The sequence below is a fragment of the Rana temporaria genome, chromosome 8, assembly GCF_905171775.1.
Source record: "Rana temporaria chromosome 8, aRanTem1.1, whole genome shotgun sequence".
Classification (NCBI taxonomy): Eukaryota; Metazoa; Chordata; class Amphibia; order Anura; family Ranidae; genus Rana; species Rana temporaria.
Window position 1 is genome coordinate 187,011,892 of NC_053496.1, and position 16,940 is coordinate 187,028,831.

General features: G+C 47.7%; 1 protein-coding gene across 1 annotated transcript; it reads right to left on the reverse strand.

The window, feature by feature from the left end:
• Positions 1–7,694: 7,694 nt before the first annotated feature.
• On the reverse strand, positions 7,695–12,635 carry LOC120910646 (oocyte zinc finger protein XlCOF19-like; the record flags this gene model as incomplete). Its single annotated transcript, XM_040322400.1, has 2 exons — positions 12,625–12,635; positions 7,695–8,376 (listed from the first exon to the last, which is right to left on the reverse strand). Coding segments are annotated over exons 1-2 (693 nt in total), but the record flags the coding sequence as incomplete, so codon positions are not given.
• Between the last annotated feature and the right edge of the window lie 4,305 nt (positions 12,636–16,940).

Here is a 16,940-nt window from a genome sequence, read left to right on the forward strand (position 1 = left end):
GGGAGGGAGAGGGGGAGAGAAGACATCACAATACATGGTAAGACCTACCCCGAAAATAAGCCCTACTGTGTCTTTTGTTGCCAAAATGTATATACGACCCGGGCTTATTTTCAGGGAAACACGGTATTTCTCATAACTGGTATACAAAGGTTCTTAATATAAATCCTCTACAAGACCTATGTGATAGACAGAGAAACAAATATCCAACACCCTTAAAAGGGGTTGTAAAGGTTTGATTTTTTATTTTCTAAATAGGTTCCTTTAAGCTAGTGCATTGTTGGTTCACTTACCTTTTCCTTCGATTTCCCTTCCAAATGTTTTTTTTCTTCGTCTGAATTTCTTACTTCCTGTTCCTCCTCAGTAAGCTTGCCCCCATCATCCGAGCTGTTCTGGCTGGGGGTTAGTTAGCGTGTTCGCCCCCTCCCTTGGGTCTACATCTCTGGGGGGAGACACTGCGAACACCTCCCTTGGGACTACATTCCTGCGGGGAGACGCTGGGAACACCTCCCTTGGGACTACATCCCTGCGGGGAGACGCTGGGAACACCTCACTTGGGACTACATCCCTGCGAGGAGACGCTGTGAACACCTCCCTTGGGACTACATCCCTGCGGGGAGACGCTGGGAACACCTCACTTGGGACCACATCCCTGCGGGGAGATGCTGTGAACACCTCCCTTGGGACTACATCTCTGTGGGGAGACGCTGCGAACACCTCCCTTGGGACCACATCTCTGCGGGGGGGGGGGGGCGTTGTGAACACCTGCCTTGGGACTACATCTCTGTGGGGAGACGCTGCGAACACCTCCCTTGAGACCACATCTCTGTGGGGAGACGCTGCGAACACCTTCCTTGGGAACACCTCCCTTGGGACTACATCCCTGCTGGGGAGACGCTGCGAACACCTCCCTTGGGAACACCTCCCTTGGGACTACATCCCTGCGGGGGAGACACTGAGAACACCTCCCTTGGGAACACCTCCCTTGGGACTACATCCCTGCGGGGGAGACACTGCGAACACCTCCCTTGGGACCACATCTCTGCGGGGGGGGGGGGGCGTTGTGAACACCTGCCTTGGGACTACATCTCTGTGGGGAGACGCTGCGAACACCTCCCTTGAGACCACATCTCTGTGGGGAGACGCTGCGAACACCTCCCTTGGGAACACCTCCCTTGGGACTACATCCCTGCGGGGGAGACACTGAGAACACCTCCCTTGGGAACACCTCCCTTGGGACTACATCCCTGCGGGGGAGACACTGAGAACACCTCCCTTGGGAACACCTCCCTTGGGACTACATCCCTGCGGGGGAGACACTGAGAACACCTCCCTTGGGAACACCTCCCTTGGGACTACATCCCTGCGGGGGAGACACTGAGAACACCTCCCTTGGGAACACCTCCCTTGGGACTACATCCCTGCGGGGGAGACACTGAGAACACCTCCCTTGGGAACACCTCCCTTGGGACTACATCCCTGCGGGGGAGACACTGAGAACACCTCCCTTGGGAACACCTCCCTTGGGACTACATCCCTGCGGGGGAGACACTGAGAACACCTCCCTTGGGAACACCTCCCTTGGGACTACATCCCTGCGGGGGAGACACTGCGAACACCTCCCTTGGGAACACCTCCCTTGGGAACACCTCCCTTGGGACTACATCCCTGTGGGAGATGCTGTGAACTCCTCCCTTGGGACTACATCCCTGCAGGGAGAGGCTTTTAACACGTCTCCCCGCAGGGATGTAGTCCCAAGGGAGGGGGCGAGCACGCTTACTAACCCCCAGCCAGAACAGCTCAGATGATGGGGGTAAGCTTACTGAGGAGGAACAGAAAGTGAGAAATTCAGACATAGAAAAAAAACATTTGGAAGGGAAATCGAAGGAAAGGGTAAGTGAACCAACAATGCACAAGCTTAAAGGAACCTATTCAGAAAATAAAAAACAAACCTTTACAACCCCTTTAACACATGTATCGGACACCTTCCCTCTGAGGCCTCAACACACCAGACCAGCAATCAGTAATAGACATAGGCATACAATAACCACAATGTAACTTGGGCAATATCCTACAGATTGGCTCCCCCTAGGTTTGTAGTTCAAGGATTTAGCAATAGGATGCAAAGCAATGGTACATAACAAAGAGGAAATGATAAATGTTCTTTCAATTCCGGGTATCTTCAGCTAGCCTGTTGTTTATACTGCAGTGTAATTTGTAATCCAAGTAAGGAGAAGATATAAAAAGCAAGATGGACTAATTGATGCTTTGTTTTAAGAAGTATCACCACATGTATGTTCCTCTTTAATTGTAGTAAGGAGTTGATTACAGTACTGACTGTAGAGCGCAATGGGGAAGAATAGGCCCCAAGCGCCTGTTATGTGAGGTCTGTGAAGAAGTAGATTCACATCCGTGGAACTACAAGTATCACCAGCCAGTCTGTAAAAGAACCACTCAGCAACAATGGGGTAGATTCAAAGAGCGACTGGAATGCAGATGTATCCCAATGATCCGGAGCGCAGGTCGGCACGCATTGCTGGAATAGCGGTGCTGTCCTCTGAGTCCGGCGTTTCGGCTCTCCGCTGTGTAGGCCGCAGACTCTCACTCCCTGTCACACGGACCTCCTGCTGGCAGGTTCAGAATGGCGTCCGGAGAAAGAGAAATCAGGTCACACCCGTCTTTTTATTTTCTCTACCGGCAGGCTGTTCTGTGCGCACAGCATTCTGTGTCCTGTGGTCCAGATTGGCCTGGCCAACAGTGTCACTTCCTCATCCTGGACTACATGTTCCATGATGCGTTGCTCTGGTCGTTCTCATAGGAGGAAAAAAGAACCACTCGTAGAGTCCAGCATGCACTAGAGGGAGCCAAACCCATACATGAAAACAACAAACTGTCTCTTAATGATAACAACAGTAAAAAATCTTGGCTACACATGCTTTTATGTTCTGTTCTATTCTATTTCTTTATATTCTATTTATTCTCTTTGTAAATTGGAAAACTATTTAAATTAGAAAACAATTTTGAATTAGAAAACTCCTAAACTTTGTGGACGGCCTTCCCAGAAGAGTTAAAGCTGTTCTAGCTGCAAAGGGTGGGCCAACTCAATATTGAACTCTAGGGACTAATGCCGCGCACACGCGATCATTTTTCGGCATGAAAAAAACGCAGTTTTTAAAAAATGTAATTTAAAATGATTGTGTCTGGGCTTCACACCATTTTTCGGGTTCTGAAAAACGACAAAAAAATAATTCGAACATGCTGCATTTTTTAACGACCTTTTAAACAATGTCATTTTCGGGTTGTAAAAAATGATTGTGTGTGGGCTAAAATGACTTTAACCACTTCCCGACCGCCGCATGTAAATGTACGTCCACAGAATGGCACGTACAGGCAAATGGGCGTACATGTACGCCCTTGCCTTCTAGCGGGTGGGGGGTCCGATCGGGACCCCCCCCCTGCTACATGCGGCGGTCGGATTCCCACGGGGAGCGATCCGGGACGACGGCGCGGCTATTCGTTTATAGCCGCTCCGTCGCGATCGCTCCCCGGAGCTGAAGAACGGGGAGAGCCGTGTGTAAATACGGCTTCCCCGTGCTTCACTGTGGCGGCGCATCGATCGAGTGATCCCTCATATAGGGAGACTCGATCGATGACGTCAGTCCTACAGCCACACCCCCCTACAGTTGTAAACACACACTAAGTGAACACTAACTCCTACAGCGCCCCCTGTGGTTAACGCCCAAACTGCAACTGTCATTTTCACAATAAACAATGCAATTTAAATGCATTTTTTGCTGTGAAAATGACAATGGTCCCAAAAATGTGTCAAAATTGTCCGAAGTGTCCGCCATAATGTCGCAGTCACGAAAAAAATCGCTGATCGCCGCCATTAGTAGTAAAAAAAAAAAATTATAAAAATGCAATAAAACTATCCCCTATTTTGTAAACGCTATAAATTTTGCGCAAACCAATCGATAAACGCTTATTGCGATTTTTTTTTACCAAAAATAGGTAGAAGAATACGTATCGGCCTAAACTGAGGGAAAAAAAACATTTTATATATGTTTTTGGGGAATATTTATTATAGCAAAAAGTAAAAAATATTGAATTTTTTTCAAAATTGTCGCTCTATTTTTGTTTATAGCGCAAAAAATAAAAACCGCAGAGGTGATCAAATACCACCAAAAGAAAGCTCTATTTGTGGGGAAAAAAGGACGCCAATTTTGTTTTGGGAGCCACGTCGCACGACCGCGCAATTGTCTGTTAAAGCGACGCAGTGCCGATTTGCAAAACCTGGCCTGGGCATTTAGCTGCAAAATGGTCCGGGGCTTAAGTGGTTAAACAATGTCGTTTTCGGGTTGTAAAAAATGATCATGTGTGGGCTCAAACAACGTTAAAAACCCGCGCGTGCTCAGAAGCAAGTTATGAGACGGGAGCGATCGTTCTGGTAAAACTAGCGTTCATAATGCAGTAACCACATTCATCACGCTGTAACAGACAAAAAGGCGCGAATCGTCTTTTACCAACACGGAATCAGCTAAAGCAGCCCCAAGGGTGTCCTCATCCGCATGGAACTTCCCCTTTAGAGTGCCGTCGTACGTGTTGTACGTCACCCCGCTTTGCTCGAGCATTTTTTTTTTCACGTTCGTGTGTAGGCAACGTCGTTTTAATGATAACGTTGAAAAAAACTTTGTTTTTTTTCTAGAGCCTGAAAAACAAATCTCCAGAGTACAGGACTCCAGAAGGGCCTGACTCTCCTGTCGTTAGGCAGAAAAAACTGAGGCTGCGAGAGCAGGGTGTGGGTTATACCCGGAGGGGGCCACACCCCCTGGGAGGAGCTGCACTGAGGAATGTTTTGTTAACACTTAAAGTGCTTTTTTTCTGCCTAAACTCTCCTAAAGGGAAGCGGATATAACCCTACTGTCAAAGGACGCTGTGTCCGTCTATGAAATGAAGAGAAACGTTGTTTTTATAACTGAAAAATTATTGTGTGTAGGCGGCATTAGAATGGTCCAGTCACAGCCCAGAAAAAAAGATGGAACATCCCCTTTAGTGTGCCGTCGTACGTGTTGTACGTCACCGCGCTTTGCTAGAGCATTTTTTAAAAATTATGGTGTGTGGGCAACGTCGTCTTAATGATGAGGTTGGAAAAACTTATTTTTTTCTACATGCCGAAAAACATCGTTTTTTTCTCATGCCGAAAAATTATCGTGTGTATGTGACATAAGACCGGGATATCAATAAAGTTCATGTGTGTAAAGGCAGGCGTCCCAATACTTTTGACAACATAGGCCCGGATTCACAGACAGTGGCGCACATTTATGCCGCCGTAGCGTACCTCCTGTACGCTACGCCGACGCAGCGCAGAGAGGCAAGCACTGAATTCACAAAGCCAGTGCTGCCAAAACTGCGCTGGGTTTCAAAGGCGTAGGCCGGCGTAGGTGGAAGTGGGCGTGAGCCATGCAAATGAGGCGTGACCCCATGCAAATGATGGGCCGAGCGCCAGACAGATACGTATATCGAACGGCGCATACGCCGTCCCGTGGACACATCCCAGTGCGCATGCTCAGAATCACTTTGGAACTACTCCCTAAGATACGTCGTCGGATCACTGCCTACGGCGTGAACGTAACCTACGCCTAGTCATATTCACGTCTAATGCAAACTACGTAAAATACGTCGGCTTGTGTTCCCTGGTGCAACCCTTCGCATGGATGCTGCTGAGTTACACCTCCTTTATGTGGCATAACTTTACGACAGGTGTATGACTTTACGCGCACTGCGTCGGGCGCACGTACGTTCGCGAATCGCCGTATCTCCCTCATTTGCATATTTGAATAGAAAATGAATGGGAGCGCCAAATGCGTCCAGCGTAAATATGCGCCCACTCTACGACGGCGTAGGCAAGTTACGTCGGTGGGATGAAGCCTGTTTTTAGGCGTATCTTAAGTATGTGGGTCCGGCGCACAGATACGACGGCGCATATTTGCACTTATGCGGCGTATTTGGAGATACGTCGGCGTAAGTGCTTTGTGAATCCGGGCCATAGAGTATGTCTTTGACTGTCATGATCCTTGAAATACTCAAGTATTTCTCCTTTGATTCTATTACACAGTGGTGGGTCCTCCGCCCTGTCTTAAAGCTAACCCCCTCCAGACGGCTCCGGGGTCTGGAAGGAAGGCATTGTTCTGTGTTTGACCGTTTGTTTGTTTATGTACTTTAATTACCCCCTGGGACTTCTCTGTGTCATTACACATCCCAGTCCTCCTATTCAAGCTACCGGACCAATCCCTGCTGAACCTGTTTCAAGTCCTCGTTTGCATGGCCAAGAGGACCTAAGTGAGGACTAGAGTGTACTTTACAATTGACCAATAGGAAAGTGGTTGTTTGGGGCGGGGTGTTCAAACTGCTATGTATAAAAGTGTGCTATGTGCATCCAAAAAAGAAAAGATTCCTGATTGAACTTACATACGGCCTGCCTGGTGTTTGTTCTGAGCTATCACAACTCGAGTCGAAAGGCACAAATCTCGGAGCATTGGATGACCGAACCATCAGACGTTACGATCTGCAATCTGATTCAATAGCAGCAGAGGAGGGTCGGGAGAGTGAAACCGAGCGAGCAGAGGCTCGTTACATTGACTGATGACTAAATACAGGGAATAATGTATGTTTAATAACACAGAATTACACTATATCTACAATACTTCTGCAGATCACATCTCAGCTACGGGCAAAACTACCCGACTCTTCTATTACAGGCCACTAGAAGGAACTGACAATTATAGGAAATCACCATTTGATGAACAGACCTGTAAATGTTTGTAAAATCCTCCACCACAAAATGTACTCAGCCAAGGAGAGGTAATGACTCCATTTTTATTTTAAAAAGCCTAGAGGACCGTCTTTTAAGTGGTGGGGTTAACGTGTTTCGTCCTGGAAAATGACTTGAGAAAACAGACCTCTTGCAAGGGAATAATAGACCTCTAAGTCTCCACACCACAAAATGTACTCAGCCAATGAGAGGGAATGACTTCATTTTTATTTAAAAAAGGCCTAGGAGGACCACCTTTTAAGTGGTGTGTTAACGCGTTTCGTCCGGGAAGACGACTTGAGAAAACAGAACTCTTGCAAGAGTTTCCACCACAAAATGTACTCAGCCAATGAGAGGGAATGACTCCATTTTTATTTTTCTCCTGCTATCAATGGCCAACACGGTACAACACTTCATCCATGTCTTTGGTGATCTCTGATCTCCTTATGAAGTGTTTCTTACATGATGAAGATCAGCCATGGAGTATATCTGAGGTGTATATCAGGGTGTGCTTCTTCCCCACATGTCCAGCAACATTCATATACAAGACATTTCCCGCACTCACTAATACACCTTGAGGGTTGTGTGGGACCCCTGATGTACAGGAAGATAGGACTTCAGCCCCTCACTCAGGACAGGAAAGTTCCTTCTTTGTGTGCGATTTCTGATGATAGGAAAGAGCGGAGTTCCCTGTAAAACATTTCCCGCACTCAGGACAGGAATACGGCTTCTCACCCGTATGCAATCTCTGATGCGTGGAAAGACTGGACTTCTGTGCAAAACACTTCCCGCACTCAGGACAGGAATATGGCTTCTCCCCCATGTGAGACTTCAGATGTGTAGCAAGATATGATTGTTTTTCAAAACATTTCCCACACTCAGAACAGGAATACGGCTTCTCACCCGTGTGCAATTTCTGATGTCTGCGAAGATTGGACTTCTGTGAAAAACATTTCCCGCATTCAGGACAGGGAAATCGCTTCTCGATTCTCATGTGAGACTTCAGATGTTTGACAAGAGCCGATTCTTTTAGAAAACATTTCCTACACTCAGAACAGAAAGCCTCATGAGTCCTTTGGTGTGCGGCAAGATGTGGCTTCTGTGAAAAGCCTTTCCCGCATTTAGGACAGGAATACGGCTTCTCCCCGGTGTGAGATCTCTGATGTGTGATAAGAACTGATTTCATTGCAAAACTTTTTCCACACTCAGCACAGAAAAATGGCTTCTCCCCCGTGTGAGATCTCTGATGTGTTGTAAGATTTGAAAGCTGCCTAAAACATTTTCCACACTCAGCACAGGAATAAGGCTTCTCCCCCGTGTGCACTCTCTGATGTGCTGAAAGATGGGACTTCTGAGAAAAACATTTCCCGCACTCAGGACAGGAATACGGCTTCTCACCTGTGTGAAATCTTTTATGCTTCTTAAGATTGCCTTGAAAATTAAAACACTTCCCGCACTCAGCACAGGAAAATGGCTTATCTGTTGGAAGAATGGCACCGTCCCGCACAGTCTGAGGTTCCTCAGGATAAGAGGAATACGATGGTCCGGCACCGTCCCGCACAGTCTGAGGTTCCTCAGGATAAGAGGAATATGATGGTCCGGCACCGTCCCGCACAGTCTGAGGTTCCTCAGGATAAGAGGAATACGATGGTCCGGCACCGTCCCGCACAGTCTGAGGTTCCTCAGGATAAGAGGAATACGATGGTCCGGCACCGTCCCGCACAGTCTGAGGTTCCACAGGATAAGAGGAATACGATGGTCCGGCACCGTCCCGCACAGTCTGAAGTTTCTCAGGATAAGAGGAATACGATGGTCCGGCACCGTCCCGCACAGTCTGAGGTTCCTCAGGATAAGAGGAATACGATGGTCCGGCACCGTCCCGCACAGTCTGAGGTTCCTGAAGACACAGCTTTTTTCCAATGTGAGATCTTTGATGTTTGGAAAGATCGGACTTCCGTAAAAAACATTTCCCGCACTCAGGACAGGAATACGGCTTTTCTCCAGTGTGAGATCTTTCATGTGTAATAAAATGTGAAATCTGTGCAAAACATTTTCCGCATTTAGGACAGGAATACGGCTTCTCCCCCGTGTGAGATCTCTGATGTGTGATAAGAACTGCTTTCTGTGCAAAACATTTTCCACAATCAGGACAGCAATATGGCTTCTCCCCTGTGTGAGATCTTTGATGTACACTATGATTTGAAAGGTGTTTAAAACGCTTTCCACACACAGCACAGGCATACGGCCTCTCCCCCGTGTGAGATCTCTGATGTGTTGAAAGATGGGACTTCTGAAAAAAACATTTCCCGCACTCAGGACAGGAGAACGGCTTCTCTCCTGTGTGAGTTCTTCTATGCTTTTTAAGATTGCCTTTCAAATTGAAACACTTCCCACACTCAGGACAAGGAAACCCCTCATCTGATGGAAGGACGGCACTGTCCCTCACAGTCTGAAGTTCCTCAGGATAAGAGGAATACGATGGTCCGGCACCGTCCCGCACAGTCTGAGGTTCCTCAGGATAAGAGGAATACGATGGTCCGGCACCGTCCCGCACAGTCTGAGGTTCCTCAGGATAAGTGGAATACGATGGTCCGGCACCGTCCCGCACAGTCTGAGGTTCCTCAGGATAAAAGGAATACGATGGTCCGGCACCATCCCGCACAGTCTGAGGTTCCTCAGGATAAGAGGAATACGATGGTCCGGCACCGTCCCGCACAGTCTGAGGTTGCTCAGGATAAGAGGAATACGATGGTCCGGCACCGTCCCGCACAGTCTGAGGTTCCTCAGGATAAAAGGAATACGATGGTCCGGGACCATCCCGCACAGTCTGAGGTTCCTCAGGATAAGAGGAATACGATGGTCCGGCACCGTCCCGCACAGTCTGAGGATCCTCAGGATAAGAGGAATACGATGGTCCAGCTACACTGTGTGGTGCCGGATGGACATTTGAGGTAGCCGGGTTTTCTCCTGGACCTTTCCGCTTATGAGATCTCCAATGTCTGATAAGAAGTGATTTCCGTGCAAAACATTTCCCACACACAGGACAGGAAAAGGGCTTCTCTCCCGTGTGGACACTCTGATGTATTAAAAGATGGGACTTCTGTGTAAAGCGTTTCCCGCACTCAGGGCAGGAATACGGCTTCTCACCTGTGTGAGTTCTTCTATGTACATTAAGATTGCCTTTCCAATTAAAACACTTTCCGCACTCAGGACAGGGAAACACATCATCTGTTGGAAGGATGGCACCGTCCCGCACAGTCTGAGGTTCCTCAGGATAAGAGGAATACGATGGTCCGGCACCGTCCCGCACAGTCTGAGGTTCCTCGGGATAAGAGGAATACGATGGTCCGGCACCGTCCCGCACAGTCTGAGGTTCCTCAGGATAAGAGGAATACGATGGTCCATCTACACTGTGTGGTGCCGGATGGACATTTGAGGTAGTCGGGTTTTCTCCTGGACTATACTGTGTGATGTCCTCATCTTCTACTTTACAGTCTGGAGACAAAGTTAGACAATCCTCTGAGGTTTTCCTCATCTCCCGTCCATCTACTAAAATAGAAATACAAAGATTAGTACTAGACATGAGCGGATTGGTTCCCCTAACCAACCAAGATGAAGACTGGACTGATCCTGAAGACCACCATCATTGGGTTATTGACTCCTCCCCCTCATTATCACTTTCTGTTTAAGGTTCCAAAGTTGGAGGATGTTATCACATTATTATCAACATGTAAAAGTCTGTGCTCCAATCACATCGTCCGATTTAAAATGTCCAGCTGATAGGAAATGGGTGCAACAAAAGAGAATACATATTATGGGCCAGATTCACAGACGACTTACGCTGACCTATCTATTGATACGCGGCGTAAGTTCAAAGATGTGCCGTCGTATCTATACCCTGTATTCAGGAACCTAGATACACCTGAAATATGGCTTCAGCCGACCGACGTAAGTTGCCGTACGCCGTCGTATCTTGGGTGTATATTTACGCTGGCCGCAAGGGGCTCTTCCGTAGATTTACGCGTACAATATGTAAATGAGCTAAATACGCTGATTCACGAGCGTACTTGCGCCCGCTACGCCGTTTACGTAAGGCTTAAGTCCGGCATAAAGTTACCCCTGCTATATGAGGCGCAGCCAATGATAAGGTATGGACGACGGAACAGCCGTCGGATTTTACGTCGTTTACGTAAGTGGTACATGAATGGGGCTGGGTGTAGGTTACGTTCATGTCATTGCCATTGAGCCGTCGTATCTTAGGGCGTAAATTTGACGTGATTTTGAGCATGCGCGCGCATGCGCCATTCGTTCAGGGCTTCATTTACATGGGGTTACGATTCATTTCAATACAACACACCCCCTACCAGCCTACTTTGAATTAGACGGGCTTACGCCGGCACATTTACGCTACGCCGCCATAACTGAGGCCTCGTACACACCACCGGATCTATCCGCTGAGATTTATCCGCAGATCAGTTCCAGCGGATAGATCCGGTGGTGTGTACGGCCCAGCGGATATTTTTCCGCGGATATTTTTCCGGCCGATGGATTTCCAGCGGATATAAATTTCTTAGCATGCTAAGAAATCTATCCGCTGGAATCCTGTCCAGCGGATTGATCCGGTGGTCTGTACAGACTCACCGGATGAATCCGTCCGCTCCTCTCCCTCGCATGCGTCGTAATGATTCGACGCATGCGTGGAAGTCTTTATCTTCCAGCGGCACGCACGTCGCCGCGTCATCATCGCGGCGGCGGCGACGGCGCGACACGTCACCGCGGATGGATTCCGCGCGGATTTCGATCTGATGGTTAGTACATCCATCAGATCAAAATCCGCCAGAGGATTTATCCGTGGGAACGGTCCGGAGGACCGTTTCCAGCGGATAATCCTCTCGTGTGTACGGGGCCTTAGGGAGCAAGTGCTTTGTGAATACTGTACTTGCCTCTCTATATTACGTCGGGGTAGCGCATATGAGATGCGCTACGCCCGCACAGAGATACGACGATGTATCTGAATCTGGCCCTATGTGTATATATATCGGTGGGTGGAGGAGAGAGGAGAAGTCAGGAGTATGTAATGTACAACATAGAGTATATAGTGCAGGGGTCAGGAATATTGGTGTTCAGTAATCAGTGGCGAGTTATATGTTCATCAGAGACAAGTTGCAGAGATCCCACACCGCTGCCTCCCATCTCCTGAGACTGCACTCAGTGACTTGGGTCTGAGACTATACAGACATATCCCTCCACCCGGCACAGCCAGCAAATAACAGAGCAAGTAACCCGGGAGAATTGTTCTGTCAGAGATCTCACTAGACCCGGGCATGGGGCAGAAGACCCAAGGTACATACCCCAGGTGTCTAGGTCAAGCAAACCCTATGGTGAAAATCAACATTTTGCTGCCAGCTGAACCCCAGAATCTCCATAAATCCAGTCTAGAGACATAAATTGTGTCTGCAGCACAGAGAAGGAAGATTATCCGAGAGAAATACAGGAATACAGGACGGGGAACACAGCTCAGGAAAGTGACCAGGGCATTACAGGCTTATATCACCCAGTCCCCGCCCTACTCTGGACCAATCAGTGAGCAGTATGGGTGGGGGAATGGATTTAGTGTTAATGACCCACCTGTGCTGATCTCTGTAGGAGTGTCCTCCTCTATAAATGTCCCCGTTATTCCATCCTCCTCCATAGACTGCTGATCATCCCTCACATACGTCTCTTCTTCTTCTGATTTCACCTCAAATTTTATATCTATCAGATCTTCACCCTAAAACAAGAGAATGAGAGAAAATATCATCTTGTAAGGTTCATACATCAACTTCATGAGTCAATTTTGCATTTCAGATGCTCTGTCCCACCAACCTTGTTATAGTGAGGGATGGTGTGACCTTCCTGTGTGGAATCCCGGGAATACAGAGGACGGGGACATCTCTCTGGTGGGTTCCTGGTATTAGGTGGCTCCATCATATCCTTGTGTCCTTCAGAAAACTCCTCCATCACTCCATACTCCTCATCCTCCTCTTTATACTCTTCTTTAACAATAATATTATAATCCCTGAGGTTTCCACTCTGAATATATAATAAAACATTCACTGTAACAAACATGTTTGTGTATTAATCAGAGCTACCAATAATTGTTCCTCATCTACCTGATGATGGTGGGGGATGGTGTGACCTTCCTGTGTGGAATCCCGGGAATACAGAGAACGGGGACATCTCTCTGGGGGGTTCCTGGTATTAGGTGGCTCCATCATATCCTTGTGATCTTCTGAAAACTCCTCCATCACTCCATACTCCTCATCCTCCTCTTTATACTCTTCTTTAGCAACAATATTATCCTCCCCGAGGTTTCTACTCTGAATAGATAATAAAAATAGTATTTTTTAAACAACTTACCTGTAAAATCCTTTTCTTGGAGTACAGAGCCTTGTTAATTATTTAATGGGTTATGTTCCACCTTCAGGTGATTGGACAATGGCACCCAAAAGACAGGAAGTCTCCTCCCCTATATAACCCCTCCCATACAGGGAGTACCTCAGTTTTGTAGCAAAGCAATAAGTATCCCAAAAATAGGGGCGGGGACCTCTGTGCCCCGTGATGTACTCCAAGAAAAGGATTTCACAGGTAAGCTGTTTAAAAAATCCTATTTTCTTTTTCGTACATCACAATACACAGAGCCTTATTAATTACTTAGTGTAATTCCATCAGACGCGAGGACCTATACTGCTGCCTGCAGCACACTGCGCCCAAAGGCGGTATCCTCATGCCCCCTTACATCCACTTGATAGAACTTGGTGAATTTATGGACAGAAGACCAAGTTTCACCCTTGCAGATCTGAGCCATGGAGGCCTGGTGATGCACTGCCCATGAAGCACTTACTGCTCTGGTTAAGTGCGCTCTCTCACATGAAAAGGAGGAATTTTATTTTTTACACCACAAACCTTAACATTACCTTGCCGAATCTACTGAGAGATTTCGACGCTGCCTGGCCCTTTCCCAGGACCTTCTGGCAGCACAAACAAAATATTAGTTTTTCCATATCTGAGCAGTTGCCTTCAGATAGATCTTGACTGCTCTTACTACATCCAGAGAGTGCAACAATCTTTCTTCTGCAGAATACGGATCTGGAAAAAATATGGTAGGTCAACATCTTGGTTCAGATGGTATCCTGACACCACCTTAGGCAGAAAAGTTGGATGAGGACGCAACACAATTCTGTCCTTGTGGATAATTAAACATGGCTTTTTACAATTCTGATACCCTTCTAGTAGAGGATATAGCAACCAGAAAAAAACGATTTCCTTGTCAAAAGGAGCAAAGGAATATGGCGTATTGGCTCAAAGGGCTGTTTTTGTAAAACAGACAAAACAAAATTCATTACCACGGGCACAAATGAGACTTAACTGGTGGATTTAAAGGCAACACCCCTTGAATAAAAGCCTGGACCAAGGAATGAGAGGCAAGCGGCCTTTGAAAAAAATATTGATAAGGCTGAGATTTGACCTTTGATGGTGCTCAAGGCCAGCTTCATTTCTACCCCCAACTTTAGAAAGGCCAAAATTCTACCAATGACATACTTTCGAGGATGACAACTACTGGATTCACACCAGAAAACATATGCCTTCCAGATTCTGTAATAGATGAGCCTGGAGGCTGGCTTCCTAGCATTAACCAGAGTGGAGAAAACTGGATCCGAAAGCCCACGATCCTTCAAGGCGTAGGTCTCAACAGCCAAACGGTCAAATTTAGACTTCGTAAAGAAGGATGCAATACTGGTCCCTGCGAGAGCAGATCTGGGCGTAGTGGAAGAAGCCATGGCTTTCCTACCGCCATCTTTACGATCTCTGTATACCAGGATCTTCAGAGCCAAGCTGGGGCCACCAGAATTACCAGTTTCTTTTCCTTCTTGACCCTGCGAAGAAATCGCGGTAGGAGTGAACCTGGAGGAAACGCAAGGATCAGGGAAAACTGATTCCAAGAAATTACTAACGCATCCATTCCACATGCTAGAGGATCCCTTGTCCTTGATACAAAGTTGTCCAACTTCATGTTGAACTTGGAGGCTAGTACATCTACATTGGAGGTACCCCATCTCTGGCATATGGCCAGAAATATATCAGGATGCAGTGACCACTCTCCTGGAAACAGCTGCTGGGAGGCTCAGATAATCCGCCTGCCATTTTTCCACTCCTGGAATGAAGACTGCAGATAGGCAAGGAACCTGCGTTTCTGCCCAAACCAAAATGTGGTTCACCTCCCTCTGGGCATCCAGACTCCTGGTGCCCCCTTGATGATTGATATAGGCCACCACTGTAGCATTGTTGGATTGTATCCAGACATGACAGCCCTGTAATCTGTACGTCCAGGCCCTGAGGGCCAAACGTACTGCCCGGATCTCCAGAATATTGATGGGCAGGATCCTTTCGGCCTTGGACCATCTTCCCTGGACCATAGTCCCTTCCAGAACTGCTCCCCAGCCCAAAAGGCTGGCATCCGTTGTTTCCACCTTCCAGGTAACTGGGATGAAGGATTTTCCCTTCTGCAAATTTTTGGTTAGCAACCACCAACTGAGGCTTTGGAGCACTTCCGACGCAGGCAGGATGCTGTTTTACAAAGGTCTGGAATGAAACTGGGCGTAAGGAATAGCCTACCATCTTTCCTAACAACTTCATGCAAAGGCGAACGGAAGGCTTCTTCCTTGCTTTGACTACCTGGATCAATTATTTTATAGGTTTGACCTTTGACACTGGTAAAAATACCCTGCTTTGGGCTGTGTCTATGACCATACCCAAATACTCCAGCCTCCTTAGGGGTTGCTAGGAAGATTTCTCTAGGTTATGAACCCAGCCTAGGTGCTCTAGTTATTTTACCATGCTGAGCACACAGTGGTCAAACCCAGTGTTTCCCAACTCCAGTCCTCAAGGCACACCAACAGGTCAGGTTTTCAGGCTTTCCATTATTTTGCACAGGTGATTTGATCAGTTTCACTGCCTTAGTAATTACCACAGCCGTTTCATCTAAGGGAAATCCTGAAAACATGACCTGTTGGTGTGCCTTGAGGACTGGAGTTGGGAAACACTGGTTTAACCCATCTACTGACTGTTCTACCAGTATCAGATCGGCCTTAGACACTGGTGAAAAAACTGAGGTACTCCGTGTATGGGAGGGGTTATATACAGGGGAACTTCCTGTCTTGGGTGTGCCCGTGTCCAATCACCTGAAAGTGGAACATAACCCATTAAGTAATGGCTTTGTGTCCCGTGATGTACAAAAAAGATTGTAACAAACATGTCTGTGTATAAATCATAACTATTAATAATTGTCAATCATCTACCTGATGATGGTGGGGGATGGTGTGACCTTCCTGTGTGGAATCCCGGGAATACAGAGGACGGGGACATCTCTTTGGTGGGTTTATGTAGCTGGATGACTCCACCATGGGGTCCTGGTACAGATCTGTGAGTCCGATTGGAATCTCTGACTCCTTCATCACTCCATCCTCACCCTCCTCTTTTATCTCTTCTTTAACATCAACCTGTGTGGAATCCCGGGAATACAGAGGACGGGGACATCTCTCTGGTGGGTTCCTATAGCTGGATCCATCTGTAGGAAACACACACACTGACTGAATACATTGGCCCAGATTCACAGAGAGCAAGGCACACATTACGCCTCCGTAGAGTAACAACCGTACGCTACGCCAACGCAGTGCAGAGAGGCAAGCAATGCATTCAGCAAGCCAGTGCTCCCAGCGCTGCGCCAGCGTGGCGTGGGTTTCAACGGCGTACGTGGAAGTGGGCGTGACCCCATGCAAATGAGGTGTGACCCCATGCAAATGATGGGCCGAGCGCCAGACATGTACGTATCACGAACTGCGCATGCGCCGTTACGTGGACGCATGCACAGCACACCCCCCTGCGCCTGCTCATAATCACGCCGGCACAACTGCCTAAGCTACGCCGTGAACATAACGTACGCCCAGTCAGACACACGTCCAACGCACAATACGCCGGCTTGTGTTCCCTGGTGCAGACCTGAGCATGTCTGTTGCTGGGTTGCACCTCCTTTATGGGGAATAATTTTACGCCGGACGTACAACATACGCGCATCTTGCGTAGCATGCGCCGG